The sequence below is a fragment of the Fusarium coffeatum genome, assembly GCF_003316985.1.
Source record: "Fusarium coffeatum strain FIESC_28 chromosome Unknown BRIP53273_contig_65, whole genome shotgun sequence".
NCBI classification, from domain to species: domain Eukaryota; kingdom Fungi; phylum Ascomycota; class Sordariomycetes; order Hypocreales; family Nectriaceae; genus Fusarium; species Fusarium coffeatum.
The window spans coordinates 25699-41782 of NW_022157861.1; the positions used below are offsets into that span (position 1 = coordinate 25699).

The 16084-nt window shown below is 50.2% G+C and overlaps 4 protein-coding genes across 4 annotated transcripts; 3 read left to right on the plus strand and 1 right to left on the minus strand.

Annotated features, from left to right (window-relative positions):
* Nucleotides 1–60: 60 nt before the first annotated feature.
* Nucleotides 61–1057, minus strand: FIESC28_03022 (uncharacterized protein; the record flags this gene model as incomplete). The annotated part of the gene is made up of 2 exons (XM_031157171.1): nt 61–241; nt 300–1057. 2 exons carry the CDS (start codon nt 1055–1057, stop codon nt 61–63), a joined length of 939 nt encoding a protein of 312 aa, XP_031018713.1.
* Nucleotides 1058–2050: 993 nt separating this feature from the next.
* FIESC28_03023 (uncharacterized protein) lies at nt 2051–4412 on the plus strand (the record flags this gene model as incomplete). The annotated part of the gene is made up of 10 exons (XM_031157172.1): nt 2051–2091; nt 2287–2537; nt 2629–2882; nt 3019–3040; nt 3092–3144; nt 3193–3357; nt 3409–3617; nt 3669–4052; nt 4101–4308; nt 4389–4412. The coding sequence occupies 10 exons, from the start codon at nt 2051–2053 to the stop codon at nt 4410–4412; spliced, it is 1611 nt and encodes a 536-aa protein (XP_031018714.1).
* Nucleotides 4413–5058: 646 nt separating this feature from the next.
* On the plus strand, nt 5059–6079 carry FIESC28_03024 (uncharacterized protein; the record flags this gene model as incomplete). Its single annotated transcript, XM_031157173.1, has 2 exons — nt 5059–5129; nt 5197–6079. 2 exons carry the CDS (start codon nt 5059–5061, stop codon nt 6077–6079), a joined length of 954 nt encoding a protein of 317 aa, XP_031018715.1.
* A 6121-nt stretch (nt 6080–12200) lies between these two features.
* Nucleotides 12201–15823, plus strand: FIESC28_03025 (uncharacterized protein; the record flags this gene model as incomplete). The annotated part of the gene is made up of 3 exons (XM_031157174.1): nt 12201–12885; nt 12964–15306; nt 15375–15823. The coding sequence occupies 3 exons, from the start codon at nt 12201–12203 to the stop codon at nt 15821–15823; spliced, it is 3477 nt and encodes a 1158-aa protein (XP_031018716.1).
* Nucleotides 15824–16084: the final 261 nt, after the last annotated feature.

A 16084-nucleotide genomic window follows, 5' to 3' on the forward strand; every position in this document is an offset into this window, starting at 1 on the left:
ACCAGATCCTTTCCTTAAAAAAACGCCATTGGGCTAAGCCTTTAACTGAAGGTATCTGATTTAACCGGGAGGGAGCTGGCTGGCATCAACAACCTCGTCCGCCTCCATGGTGAGGGCCTCCTGGTTGGCCTCGGTCAGAGGAGATCGGGGCAGAGCCATCAAACCTGTGCGGGCAGACTCGAGGATGCCGAAGGGGGCCACAAGCTTGAGGAACGAATCGATACGGGACTGCTTAGCGGAACTGAAGTAAGAAGTTAGTATTGTACATTTCGCGTAAGGGGATAAGGGAAGCAACATACACTTCGACGATGCAGCTGCTAGTGCTAATATCCAAAACTTTGCCGCCGAATTGATGAGCAAAGTAAGTAATGGACTTAAGATGCTCGTGCTTGTGTCGGAGAGCTTGACTGACAGCAAGCTTGCTGGGATGGAAGTCCTTGGCGGTATCGGAGAGGCTGCGCTCAATGGCCTCATGAGCGTAGTCGACCTCGGACTCGCCGGCAGCAATCTCACGGTGGTGGTGAAGGAGCTCCTCGAAGTACTCAGGTCCAAGGATGTTGATCTTGGCAAGGAGAAGCTCACGCTGGACGAGGGCGGCGTTGGTGTAGTCAAGGACAGCCCAGACAGGGACCAGATCCTCAAGCTGTCGGCGAGCCTGCTCAACAACGCCGTCCTGACCAGTGAGGACAATGGTCATACGGGAGAGATCATCAACCTCGGTGTTACACACGACCAGGGAGTCAATGTTGAAACCGCGAGCAGCAAGAATACCAGAGACGCGGGACAAAACACCGGGCTCGTTCTGAACAAGACAGTTGAGAATGTGTCGCTTGGGAGGAGCGGTAGAGGGAACGGGGGTCTCGTAGAGAATGTTGGAGACGGCGGACTGGGCGGACCAGGCAGGCGGGTTGTCGCTCACGGGCAGAGGAGCAGAACGGCGGCGGATGGCCTTGTAGGCGAGGGCAGAGGTCGAGGAGGAGCTATATCGCACAGCGGCGACACCCCTCGCGGGGGCAGCCCAGCGAAGGGGTGCAGTCAATGACCGTAGAGATGCCATCTTGCAGAGACAGGAGAACGATAAAGGGTTCTCTGGTCAGACAAGAAGCTTCTCGTGACGGTAAAATAGCAATTGGTTTGGGCGTTTAGGTAAGATGAAGGTGACTCAAGTCAGTAAGAGAGAGCTCGAGGGGAGATGCCGAAAAAATCAATGGGCCACCGATAGGCCGGTGACCGGAGGCTACGAGGAGACGGGGGGCAGGTATTTTGCGGGGGTGCGGATCAGCTCGGCAGGGGTCCGCTGTAAGTTCGGAGTTGGTCAACACTGCCCGGGAAAGCACACCTCCACTGTAAACATAGGGTAGGTAGGTAGCTACGGAAGGTATAGCAGATCAATCTATTAGCACAGCGAGCATAGAGTACATATGATGGCTAAATTCGTAGGCAGTAGATAATGTTGTTGATTTAATTGTATCATGCTGGGTGAAGTTGATAAAGCCAGGTTTGTCTCTATGTAGGTTTGTAGGTGCTGAGCGTGAATGAAGTGTAATCCATTCTCTAAGATCATTGGATCATTATGCAAAAAGACCCAGACAATAGGCACTGATCTCACAAAGAAGAATGAAATACTTTTAACTCTGATTCTTGCTATGTGCTTACATATACCTATTTCAAGACCTAAGGAAACATGCCTTTTGATTAATATGGAAACGCAATGCTGTCGCTGCCGCGCACAGATAACCCCAACAATTGATTCCCCAGATCCATCCATCGTAAACCCATGTAAGCTAAGCCACACTAATACAATTGCCCAATGAAATACGCCCTATCATCCAAAAACATCCTACCTACTAAGGTACGGATTGGTATCTAACAGCTAAACTGCATGGTTCTACTCTAAGTACTGTATTTGATCAATTGATTCTAAGACCACCTAATTTTTATGTTCACGGTTGTCTAAGGGCACCATTGCAGTCAACTTGACCCACATCTAGATACTGCTAGTAATCGCCGGTCTCGGGTGCTGTACGGGAGAGCTCATGTATCTGAAGCCATGCGCCACGTGTGGCGCAAGAAGCACCGTCTACCAGGGACGTGCGTATGGTCTGCAGGAGATTTGTCGCCTTTCTTTCCATCGACGATCAACATTCCACTCCACTTCAACACATGCGCATTTTGGTTGCTGTTTTTTTTTTTCCTACGACAGGCATAGATTAGATCGCATTGCACAGTGACGATCTAGCAACGAACAGTGCACTTCCAGCTCAACACTTAACGTCTGACGTGTAGTGTTCAACCAGCTTATCAAATTTCTGTCAAATTTCGCATCTCGCCTGGCATGGATGAATCCGAACGCCGGACGGTGAAGCGCTCGCGCTTCGACCAGACCGAACCAGAACCTAAGAGAACATCGCGATTCGACCGCCGTTCTCGCTCTCCTCCGTCGCGTCGCTCTGAATCTGGTAGAGACCGCAGTCCCATCACGAAAGACGCAACTCCAGAGGCAAAGAAATCCCCAAATGATGCCGCCGCTGCCGCTGGTATGTGTTTTTGTTTACTTTTGGCGCCGTCTTGCAGACAGAGCTTGCGCCGGCTCTAACTTCCAACGACAACCACTGACAACGCTGGTAGCTGCCGCCGCCGCTCGAATCAATGCTTCTCTCCAAGCTCGTAAAGGTATTCAACACGTCGATGTTCCACCCATCAGGTCTGCCGACACCGAATCCCCACCACCGCGACCTACTTCGACGCCCCAAACTTCGAACAAGATCGCCCCCCCGCTCGATAGTGAGATGTATGTCGCAGATGGCGACTACATTCAGGACATCGAAGTCAATGACTTGAGGAACCGTTACCTTCTCACAAAGGGGGCAACACAAAAGATGGTAAATACTCTTAATTTCAATCCAAAAGTCTTGTTTCGGATTGTCTTTTGCACTTGGATCGAGAACATCATGCTTACGGCTTGATAGCTCGCTTCAAGACCCCTTTCGTTGCTCCTGCTGACTCCCGCTTGATTAGATCAAAGATGAAACCGGTGCTGGTACGCAATTTCTCTTAATGCTTTAGTAGGATGCAATATTGACTTAGCAAGATATTACCACCCGCGGCAATTACTATCCTAACAAGACCATGGCCACGGCCGGTGTAAGTAAAACAATGTTTTCGACTGATGACTGTTCTAACCGCCCATAGAAACCTCCACTGTACCTCCACATCACGAGTACCAGCAAATCTGGTCTAGAGGCCGCCGTCGCTAAAATCAACGAGCTCATCCAGCAGGAGCTCCCTCAGCTTGTAGACGAGAGACGATTCCGCCGCCGAGATCAGGAGCAGGTTGAACGTGATGAGTTTGGAAGAGTAAGGGTTCTATGACTTGGTATAAAGTGGATGCTGACAACTTACTTGTAGCGCAAATGGCCCGAGGAGAAAATTCCGATAAGCCTAGAGCCTGTACACGGTTTTAACCTGCGCGCTCAGGTTGTCGGACATGGTGGTGCCTATGTGAAGCACATCCAGCAAGAGACTGGCTGCCGTGTGCAGATCAAGGGCCGGGGATCCGGCTACCTGGAGGCGGCTACTAACCATGAGAGCGATGAGGACATGTTTCTTCACGTTGCGTAGGTTCAAACCTTTTCACTACTAGGGACCCTGATCTGACATGTTTACAGTGGACCTGATGCCAACATGGTTGAAAAGGCAAAGGAGCTGTGTGAGGATTTGATCGCAAACGTCAAGCAACAATACGAGGAGTTCAAGAGTCGTCCACCTCGCTACGGCGGTGATCGCTACGGTGGTGACCGTTACGGAGGCGATCGGTACAACGGTGGCGGCGACCGTAACCATTCCCACAGTGGTTCTCATGGCGGTTCCCATGGTTCTTACGGCGGCTCTCACGGCGGATATGGTGGTTACGGAGCTAACGCAGGCGGTGCCTCCAACAGTCCAGCGCCTGCTGGTGTGAACAGTCCAACTAATGCTGCCGATTACGCTGCCCAGTACGCACAGTATTATGGTGGCGCGGACCCTTATGCTGCCTATGGCGGTTATGCTAAGTAAGTATCCTCAGATATGTCAACCATTTTATACTAACGTGGACACAGCTATGTCGCTATGTATCAGCAGTACTACGGTGCTCAGGCTCAGGCTCAGGCCCAGACACCTGGCGCTCCTGGTGCCCCTGGGCAATCAGCATCACCACCCCCTCCACCTCCAAGTGAAGCGGCTCCTCCGCCTCCTCCACCCAGCTCGGCGCCCCCGCCTCCTCCCCCTTCTGGACCTCCACCTGGAACTGGAGGAAGCTATGGATCGGTATGTATTATTGAGACTGAGGGAGTCACCTCGCTCTGCAGTATTCTCAATGCCCATAGATTTGTGTTAACATGTCACAGGTCCCTCCCCCACCAGGACTTTAATATGCACCCCACCAATATGATGAGTATCTATGCTCACAGCCAGATAATGAAAGAAAAAGTCAGTCATTAGAGATGGATATCATTGGCTCTGTACGTGAACTCTCCAGTTTGCATTACGGAAAGAAGGGTGTTGATCAGGTCCCATATACGATTTCGCGCTGTTGAGTAGGAACCCGCATCGACCATCTTTGCATGGAAACGAGAAATAGCAGTTCTGCTTTCCAGTAGGTCGCAAAATTGTTTTTTGTTAGAAATGACTAGATTGCAGGTCGAAGAACAAGTACAATGGCTGTGAACAAGGTGATGCTATTTGAGATACAATTGTTATCTGACTGAAATACCTAGGGACAGGTCAATGATATCCGCTCGTAATTCATGTAAAAAATAACATGAAGAGGTAAGCTAGATCTGTAAATAATGTGATCATGAGAAGCTACATACTCGGAGAACTCGTATGTAGTTCGGCATTGACCATTGCCTATTGGTGAGGGGTCCGTCGCCTTATCGATAAGGCCCGTCTCTTTGTCGCATCTCCAGATTAGCTCACTCTGCCACTTCCATTGATCACCTATACAAAACCTTGAACACGCGCAAACGTCGCATTCGCTATATATACCCATGAGTGCTTTGCTTAAAACATGACAAAATGAGCCACCAACGATATCCTTCTCACGATCCTGTTAAGGAGCCACATTCTATCTCCCTCAAGGTTCTTCGGTGAGCTAAACATTGACTTCGCAATTCCGGCGTAAGCTTCGTAGCTAACGTACTATCTGCCGTAAAGACTATCTCGTCCATCTCTCGTCACGCAACATCCAATCGACCCCCCTTCCTCGGTCGGCGCATCTACTAAGTCAGCTCCGATCCCAGCATCGCTCGCCTACCACTCCCAAGCCGCTTCAAACCCGTCCCCTTTCCTCCTCAGCCCAGTCGTCAACCTTCCGGTATCATTCGGGTCCGCATATGTTGGCGAGACATTTAGCTGTACACTATGTGCGAACAATGATCTACCTCCGGAGGCCGCCAAGAATATCCGGGATGTGCGCATCGAAGCAGAGATGAAGACCCCAGGCATGGGCGCTGTACAGCGCCTTGAACTCGGCCCACCTAATGGCAAGGCAGAGGCAGATCTTGAGCCTGGTGACACTTTGCAGAAGGTGGTATCCTTTGACCTTAAGGAGGAAGGGAACCATGTACTCGCAGTCACAGTGAGCTACTACGAAGCAACGGAGACTAGTGGTCGTACGAGGACATTCCGCAAGCTTTACCAGTTCATCTGCAAAGCATCACTCATCGTGCGCACCAAGGTGGGTTCGTTGAAGGCCGATGACATCCAGGGACACGGACGATGGGTGCTTGAAGCGCAGCTAGAGAACTGCAGCGAGGACGTGGTGCAGCTGGAGAAGGTCGTGCTGGACACGGAACCTGGCCTGCGGTATCGCGACTGTAATTGGGAGGCGAGTGGGAGCGCAAAGCCGATGTTACACCCGGGTGAGGTGGAACAGGTATGTTTTGTAGTTGCGGAAGACGGGGCCGAGACGGGTGTCGAGGTGACACCAGACGGAAGGATCATCTTTGGATCTTTAGGAATTGGTTGGAGGGGAGAGATGGGCAATAGAGGGTTCCTGGCTACCGGCAAGCTGGGGACTAGACGCGTGGCACGATGAAGAGATATCTGACAACAAATGATACCCACGAATTCCAATGGTTCAGACGGCATTTCATCTGATATTTTCATTGTCAGGTACCGACAACTGTCAGCCTGCGATGATAGAACAACCATAACCAAAGCCCACCGGTGTGTAGAAAGCCGAACCTTCGTTATTATTTTCCAATACGTTGGCTTTGTACCGAATCTCCTGCTGAGCTATATTCTGCCCCCGACATGAATTGCAGATTTCACATGATCATTGCTGAGGATTGGTAGCAACTGTAGGTACGGCCATAGAGTTAACAAGGTCGGCACTCAGGCCCAACCCCCTGCTCTGCCATGGCGTTTCCGTTTTTAGTGACTCGGGATGATGTGCTGCAGGAGATCGATCTGGCTATATCAGATTTTGGTTTTAATACAGACAGGCATAAGAGTGAATTGTCAGAAAACCAGGGGTCAGGCATTATGCCGATACTGAAACTTTAAGCTATGGCTGGGTCATCCTGGTCAGCCTTTCCCAATCATGAGTGATATCAATCTGGGTGAGACGAGCCTGTGACAATCGTCGTAGGAATCTTGGGGATCAGGAGTAAAATGCGGACGATGGGTGTTTAAGTGTGCAACAGCATCCTAGACATCACATTTGGGCGACGACCATGGCGTGATGGTGGGGTTTTGAGGGTGGCAGCTTTACGGATGATATTGAGCAGAACCAACTGCCTTTAAAGATAGGGGTCTCTGGCCGATTTTGTTTCGATCTCACATAACTTTGTTCGTGCTCTTGTAGACCCCATGAAGACTAGGATAATGAGAAAAGGCTCGATGGCTGCGGCGATCAACTAGGATGAGCAAATACCGGGAATACACACAGAACGTAGCCCTAAGATCTCTCACAGCCGTATTGCCGTGCTCAAGGGAAGGCAGGCTTTGGTATGGCTGGGTACGTAACACACGGTCCAACGTGGAGAGCAACCTGAAACAGACGACGCCGTCAAGATGTAAGTTGGGCGCTGCCAATGGGATGCGGCATTAGTATCGTTAGCCATGCACTAAGCCTGAAGGTGCTGTACCTGATGCCTATCTTCTTAGCCTCTTGATTCGCGAGTCACTAATGAGATGAACGTCCATCAATGTGGGTGAGAATAAAGCTGAGCATCCACTTAAGCGGTGCCGTCTCGCGTCAGGTCCCGGTGGATGGGAAGGTATGGCGTTCGTTCGAGAACCGCTTTCGACGATCTGAGTTTTGCTGGAGCTCACAAAAGAACAACTTGACTCAGGTCACAAGCGTTATGCCTTTGATCAATACATACCTACCAAAGGTAACCTGAGACGCAAGCCCGCTCTCTCTTCCGTCAAACCAAGACCGATTTGAACGGATAAGTTGCTGCAGTAGGTCTGGCAGTCGAGCACGAGCATTAGACCACAGTCACGAGAGGCAAAACTGTTTGGTCAATTTGATGCTGTTCCCATCGAATTGGCGCAAATGGTAATCGTCACGATTACACATAAGATCTAAGTTTAGCACAAGTGATCAGCTAATAGCCCACGAGCCCAGATATCTGGAATACCCCTGAATAATACGGCGCACCATTGCCGTCTGGAAGTGTTGAAACAGGATTCAGGGCTAAAAAAAGTGCTCTAAATCGAATGCTTGTTTTTTCGATGTTGTTTCTTTTTCGATTTCCTGTCTTGTCGATGGAGACTTGAATAGGGGATCAGGATTGGCCAACGCGAACCCTGTATCTATCATAGATACCTTAGACAAATGATCGAGTGGGGAGTAGACAGCTAAGTATCCGAAGCGTGTGTTGACTTGAAGATTGTTCACGGATGGAAAGGTTGCTCTCCATGTTGATAGACGTACCTGTACAGTACAGTACTCGTGTGCCATGTCTTAGATGTCGTCCATTTTAGTGCTCTGTACCTGCATCAAAGGCTGGCTCGTGCTTTCGTATTTTATGAGATCCTTGATTAGGGGCGGGCGCATTTTGTTTCTTTTGTTTTAGACCCATCTTGGATATTAGGCGCTCTTGTTCCTGGACTTTGAGCCTATGGTGGCTGCAGAATGCCCCTGGGCTAAAAAAGCCAGTGCCAGATTGGGCAACGGTTCGAATGTCATTGTCGATAGTTGGATCCAAATTTTACTGAGACTTTTCTTGTTGGTGACTGATGTCGTGGGATGAAGGTTTGAGAAGATCGGATCATTGTTTGGAGGAGAAAGAAAAAAAGGGGGAATAAAAGAATAGTGATTACCTATTGTTGGCTTTTACTGAGATTATTGCAATGGGAAAATTACCAAGGTAGGTAGGTACCTCGGGCCCGCCCAGCTTGAAGCTCAATACTTTGGTGGCAGGTACAGTAGGTACTGTACATCTGCAGTATCCCAACCAATCACGTTCTTATTTTAAAGCCGGCGTCAAGTCCAGTAATGGAAAGAGTCTTCCATTTCCATCGATATGATCTACAGGGTTTTGTCACTTTTGGGATTCGAGACGGGCAGTCTCACCTGCCTCCCTTGTACAACTCGAGCGTCGATCTGAAAAACAACATTGAATCTGGGAAGTAGTGAGCGTCGTATACTACAGTACATGCAATAGAGAAAGAACGGGTAGAACACGGAGCAGTCCCTTGGTAATTTGGAGAACCCACCTCCATTTATCCATTCAACAAAACCCATAACGCCAAGCTCTTATTGATATGAAAGCTAGAGAAGTAGACTGACGTAGCCGGCCCCAGCTAAGTCAATACCTGCCCTACAGCATGAAAGGAAGGGAGAGAAAAACCAAAACGTCTCACGATGAGTGAGGGAAAAGCAAATATCAGAACCAAAACATTGGGTCGATCACGGAAAGAGAACAATAACAAGCATCGATTAATACAGAATACAATGCGTCAAATTAAAAACAAAGTGAAAAAAGAAAAGAAAGAGAGAAGAAAACAAACCGAAATGAGGACTGACTGAGACGGGTTGAACCAGTCCCACCAAAACAACACATATTGTGCCTCAAGGTCTAATAACATGGATAGCCAAGACATCCAGAGAATGTGTTGCCTTCTAACCTGATCCTATTAACAACCCGAATATCTGTAACGCCGCTCTGCAGCTTGCCTGCACATACGAAAACGGTGAGCGCGGAAGACGAGATCCATAAGGAAGAGTTGAGTTGCATTGACTTTTTCCCTTGTCAGAACATTCCATCGACAAAACTACAGTGAGTGTAAGGCAGCAGCGAAAAGTTAATCGGATTTGCTAGATGCCTCTTCTCAACGGATTTTGACTGTTCGATGTCCCTTCTAGCCGAGTTGAATTAATGCGTTTTAGAGAATGAAGACAAATCACTTTATCCAACACCCGCATCAGCCGTTGTGCAAGCCGTGGTTTCGGCCGGGGCGATATTAATGGAAGATCTCACTGGGGACACACACACGGACCACGACCAAGAGACCCTCCTGTGGTCCTGGTCCTGGTCCTGGTCCTGTGCTCTGTGCAACACCGAACTTTGTCTCACTCTCCTCCCGGGCCACTTGCGCCGCTGGGGAACTGGTCTCCCTGGATATACTGTAGTGCACCAACAACAGAGGCCATACAGTACATCATCATCTCAAGACGACAGCGCATCGCACTATTCCTGCTGCATACGAGTGCCCGCCGGCTGAAGTCAGGCACAAAGAAAGATGCAGCTCGGGACGAGACAGCTCATCAGTCAGTTGAGCGAACCAGCGGTGATGAGTGCCGTCTCTCATATGGCCACGGCATGAAGTATGCATGCTTCCGGGTGAATGAAGCATGTTGATGCAGACAGATACAGCATACCGCATATGCATACGCAGGCACACCCAAGGACCCATGGTTGACTGACGCCTCTATCATCTGCAGTGTTGCACTCGCAGCGTGGCCACCCCATCGGAACCGTTGCTTTGGGAAACGACAACATCGTCTTGGCCTCTTGTCCTTTGTTTCCTAGTAGTATCTCTTCAGTGGGGGATACACCCATGGCTGCTGATAAGCTCTCCAACCAACATCAACATCACCATGAACTCTGCTGAAAGATATTGGTTAGTTGGACTAGCTCAACTAATGTGGCACCTCAATCCTTAGCTGATGGAGCAGAGACGGCGATTAAGTGGGTATTGTTATGGGGACGGGAGGGACATCCATGAAGTCTGGCTCTCGAGGTCGGACTGTTTTAAGACCCGAAACTACCTAGCAAAGTAATATACCTGGCCTGCAGCAGGCCACAAGCGCGACTTTGCAGACGGGTACTTTCTGCCAGAGCAGAACGTGCGGTGGGGTAAAGTGCTCAGAGCCATCTCCCTATGATATAGGACCCTGGTAAGCAACAGAACACAACAGAGAGAAAAAGGCATCAGCAAATATCCATTCGTTATGGCCCGTGGATCCGCTGGCGCCGAGGTCTTTCTCGCCTGAAACCCCTGAGTCTGATGTGCCTGGAAGAGAAGACCGACACGAATCTGGTACACACTCCAGGTACGGACGGGCAGTATGTACTGTAAGTTACTGCACCTGAATGCGTTGATGGCTGTTCGTTGATGGACGCATCTATCAAATAGCAGAGCCTAAAAAGGCGACGGCGTGCGTCTCAAGATCGACGGCTTGCTTGCTTGCGGAATCGGTCAATTTCCCGCGACACCCAAAAAGTTAGATAGATCAGTCAGTCGTAAGGTACAAGATACATTTGTTGCTTGTCAGTAGCCTCGCAAGAGCGAGACTGACTGGCTGACTATTACTGCTAGTCGATATGATCTGAATGCTGTGTTGGTCGCATCTTGATGTCGCTTACTCGGCTGAGATGGTACAATGTATGTAAGAATCCTTGTCGGCCCAGATATCTGATATACCCTGCTGTATTGTGTAGGCAGACACCTTCCAGTTCAGTGAAGTTGGCAGTTTAGACGAAAGTCGGCGGTGAGACTGATGTTGTTGATTGAATGGTTGGTTCCATGATGGATGGAAGGTGGATGGCAGCAAGTATCGCGCCTCGAGTGAATGAATGATCGAGCAGTGTGTACGGATACTGTACTGGGCTGGGCTCGTACCTAGCTGAAGCCCGGGCGCGCAATTCTCAGTGGTCCCCTAAAAACGGTCCCCTACCTCGCTGCAACCCCACGACTTTTGGCGTGTGGACGGTGTGGCAGCTGCTACGAGCCATCCCAGGAAACCCCTGGATCGAAGGAAGCTGGAGCTCGTCCTTCTCCAACTTTGGGAGGGTCGAAGCCGTCAACAGAATGGGAGCTAACAAGATTTGGCCCTGGACCCTGCCTACAATCACTCAAGAGGTACATCCTGGTCTGGTTCATATCCCCATCGACCATCGCCGTATCTGCGCTTGAATCGAGGTATTCGATACCACTTTTCATAAGTACCTGTACTTGTACGAGACTGCACTGCACTGTACCTACCTACCTGCCCACCCAAAAGTTGCGAACGGGCACGGGCAGATCGACACTGAATCCTCGTTCTTTCTCCTGGACCATTCTCTCATCTCTGTTCTACTCTAGACTAACTCAACCCTCTATTCTATTCTATCATCATCTTTTCCTTTCCTCTCTGTTTCATCTTCTGGATCGTTTTGCTCAGGTGGCTTCCTGGTGTTTTTCAATCGCATCTTTTCTCCTCTTTGCATCAAGTCTCTGAGGTTCCAGTTGGCCGTTGACTCGTCTCTCCACCTTGAAGCTAACTTTTGGCTCCCGTTACAACCGACGTCTGGGCGACTGGCTCATCGCTGTTACTCGCTTTTTTTTTCGATCGGATCCCCTTTATTCACCCCGTCTCGAGTCTCTTTTTGGTCCCAATCCGACCTCGAATAGCGACATAGCCCCGTTGGCTTTGAACAGTCCGCAGCTGGATTTCCTGTTGTCGCTATTTACCTCGTACTCGCCTGATAAAAAAAAGGCCCTGGTAACGGTCCTATCATTCATGACCTAATTGGCAACCCCAGCAACCCGCGACCTGATTTTGTCGATCGCCCACCTCTTCAGGCCACAATCACAGCCATACGAGCAGAGCAACCCAGAGCAAAGCAGCCTGACGGCTTATTTGACTCATCTCCCTCTACGCTCTCCTATTCGTTTCAGTTCTGCCTGCTTGGTGGCCTAGACACCACTATTGACATGTCATGGAGAGCTCATCGACCCCTCTCGCCGATTATTTCTGGATCGCTGGCGTAGAGTCGGTGTCCTACCACGATCCCAACTCGCAACCCGCACCCGTCGTCGTTCCTGTCGAGTCCACCATTATCGAAGATGGCGAGCCCGAGGATGAGTGGACAAATGGCGACCAGCCAAAGACCAACGCACGACACTCGCGACAAAACTCCGCCAGCCGCCTTTCTAGGATATCTCTCACCGACCGGTTCTCGATACAAACCCTCGACGATACTGACGGCAACACCAAAAGCAACCGCAGCAGTGCCACCATCCGTGCTGTAAACCCCCCCGACTTCACTAATGGCAATGGCAATGACAACAGCAATGCCAACGGCCAGAGTCCTGCCCCCACCGGCATTATGGGCGAGGGTTCCATGCTCATGGGCGACTTCGATTTTGATAAGGCCTTGGTCAAGTTTGCAGCCGAGCGCGAAGTCTTTCTTGAAGACCTAAGTTTTAGTGCGGGTGCAAGAGTACAGGCTCGGGCACCAATGGTGAATCCTCGAATGGAGAGAATCAAGGCAGAAGAAAGTGACAGCGGCAGACTGAGTCCTCTCAGAAGTATTAAGGGTAGCATCCGCCGCAAGATGAGCTTTAGAGATATGAACAGCGTGCGCAAACAGCCCAGCAACAGGATCAGCACAAGTCGTGCAGGTTGGTACTCCCGTTCTACGCTTTGGTTTATGACGAAGCAAACCCCGTTCAATAAAATTTGCTAACTTACAATCGTAGCCTCCATTCGAACAACGAGGAGGCTGAGCAACTATAACTCCGTGATTCCTCCTCCCGAACCTCTCAACACAGATCCAGATATGCATCCACTCAAACGACGCTTCGAGCCGGTTCTTCTCGACCGATACCCTCCCCAAGAGGCAGGAGATGAAATCTCCCGGCGTGGAAGGTTTCCCGACTACGTGCCCATGTTTGCTTTCCCCAACGATATCCAGATAGTTTCGTCCGATGACAGGCCGCGATCTACATGGCACGGCTTTACCATGACCTCAGACGACAACTCTAAGTTGTACGGCATCACCATCATTATCTGGACTGCTCTTAACGCAGATGTGGCCGAGGACGTTGAGAAGAAGTGCGAGCAATGGCGACAAAGCCACATGTCCGAAGAAGAACGAGAGCTGGCAGCAAGCCTAGGTGTCCGACTGGCAGGCGAACGCACTCACCTGTCGCAGCTCCTGGCAAAACTACCTACGATCCCATCAGGCTCCCCCGCTCGTGAGAGGCTCGAAGACGAGATTAGTACGGTAGAAGAAAAGATTACTCTCATGACGGACATGCTTAGGCCCCTGAGACATGGTGCTGCGTCCAAGATTGAAGGTCTCACTGCCGGTGAGAGTGGGCTTTGGGTGCCTCGTGCCTATGGTATTCTAGGCCGAGACGCAGCCAATATGTCTTTCTGGAAAGAATGGCTTAAGGCTATTGTTACGCCCATGACTGATGGAGGTATCCTGAGAATACCCCCAAGCTCGCCAAGAGTCGGACGCTGGCAACCTTTGGAACGATATGTCGTCAATCTTTGCACAGAAGCTTTCAACCCCTTAGGATCCAAAACTCAGGTTGAATTAGGAGTGCGGGAACTGCGACTTTATGCTCGGAAAGAAGCCGACAATGAGATTCCCGGCTCTCGGTCTATCGATCTCTATGCTTTGTTCCGTTGTCTATCTCTCGAGAATATTGTCGCCCTGTTCGAATATGCCATGGCGGAATCCCGCATTATCTTCTTATCATCTCACACTAGCATGTTACACCTTGCTTGTCACGCATTGGCAAACCTCTTATATCCATTGAAATGGTCTAGCATTTTCATCCCTATTCTTCCTGCACGACTCTTGTCAGCCCTCGAAGCGCCTTGTCCTTACATCGTGGGTATTGAGCGTCGTTACGATAGAATTGAGCTACCCGAAGATGATTATGTGCTCGTTGACTTGGATCAAGACACTATTGATGCTACGTCACAGCCTGTTCGACTTCCTCGTCAAGCACGCAGGAAACTTATGTCTCTCCTACAAGTCGCGGCCCCCCATAAGCTTCGATATGGCGTTACAACTGGACCTCCTCCCTACGCTATGGAGTCGTTCCCCTACGATGCCTTCTCGACCGAGAACGGTGCACTGTTTAGATCCTCAACTCCTAAGAGCACTCTTGGCAAGTGGGTGTCTCAAAGCTCTTCAGGATTTGGGGAGCCTGATCCGCCAAGCGAGATCCTGCCCCCAATTTTCAACGCTTTCGCCTCGGCACATGTTGAGAATGGCAAATCAGACAGACCTAGCACAAGCAAGTCTGGTAAGACAAGTCCTCAATCGTCTGTATCTCCTGTTTCCATAAACTTCCCTCCCATGCCTTCTACGCCCGTCTCTCGAAGCGACTCAGGATTTGCTCTTGCAGCTACACTTCGAGAGAAGCGTTCGGGTCACTTCGGCGAAGAAAAGATGCGACGCAGCTCCTCCTTTGGTATCGACAAGCACCCGCCGTTCCAAAAGCCGGGCATGCCCTTCCTCAACGGCCATCAAGCCAATCTGTCGATTTCAGCCATTTCAGTCGAATCTCAGAATTCTGTTGTGGGTGGGACCAATGGTGGCTATGGAGGTGGCGGAAATGGGGGTTATGCTCCGTCAACTTACGCGCAATCAACACTTGCGGCATCAACCATCATGCCCAGCATGCAGATCCAGCCTGTGAGGAACACTGAAACCACAGTGTGGGTTGAAGGGCATTGCTTCAATTACATGCCTAAGGACAACTCTTCGATCTGTACCATCTGTAATGACCATGCTGAAGGAGATGGCGTTTATAAATGCACTGGCTGCAAAGTCATCTCCCATGGCAGATGCCTTGGCCATTGCTCACTTGTCTGCCCGGAGGCATTCCATGCTGACCGTGTACGCGCGGCATTTGTTCGCTGCCTTGCCAGTCTTTTGTACACCTACCGCAAGTATCTCGGACGACCTTCGAAGCAGCAAAAGTCCAACGGTCAATTGTATGCCTTTGATATGGATGGTTTCATCAAGAGCCTACCGCATGATCAACATGACTATGCCGCGATGATGCGAGAAACACAATGTGAGTAAACTTTTAAACCTCTTCAGAACTTTTCTACTGGGACGATGGGTTCTAACACGGTTAAATAGGCTTCAATGAATTCATTCATGATCGTGAGATGCAGCCTGCCAACAACGCTGAAATCCGGTTATTTGATGAGATTATCATGGCCAAGAAAGCCCGAGGCCGTTCTGGTTTGTCGACTGGTCTTTCCCGCCTCTCCACGATCCGTGCTTCTCATGGTGCCTCGACCTACGGTGGCTTTGGCCCTCCGCGTGGCGGTTCCAACAGCAAGATCCCCGCTTTCCTTGGTGACACATCTGATCACATCTGGAGGACTGCTTCAGTACCACTACCCAAAGGCAACTTTCCTGGAGAGTATCGTACTGTCGTCACTCGGACTCCCGCCCGTCTTGATCGATCTCTGATGCGAGAGCCTCGATCAATTCAAGGGATGCCCCGTGTAGAGCCAAGAGGCACACGTGGACTCATTCGCAAGCAAGTTCCAAGCATGCTCGGCACGACGCCGCCCACTTGAGAACTGGGAGTTTGAAGAACCAACCACAGGCAATTCGACACAATGACAAGTTGCGACGAGTACTTCTCAATCTGAGTCTCACCCTCGCCCCCATCAAATGAGGCAGACTCAATCACAATTCAAAAAGCAAAAGCAGGAGAATTATTATGTACGATACCACGTTTTGTAATAATCTAGGTGATAATGACGAGAGAAGCGGAGAGGAAGTGATATACAGCCAGCAGGCCAAGAGGAAGTTGGTAGAGTGAGAAAAAGTAGTCA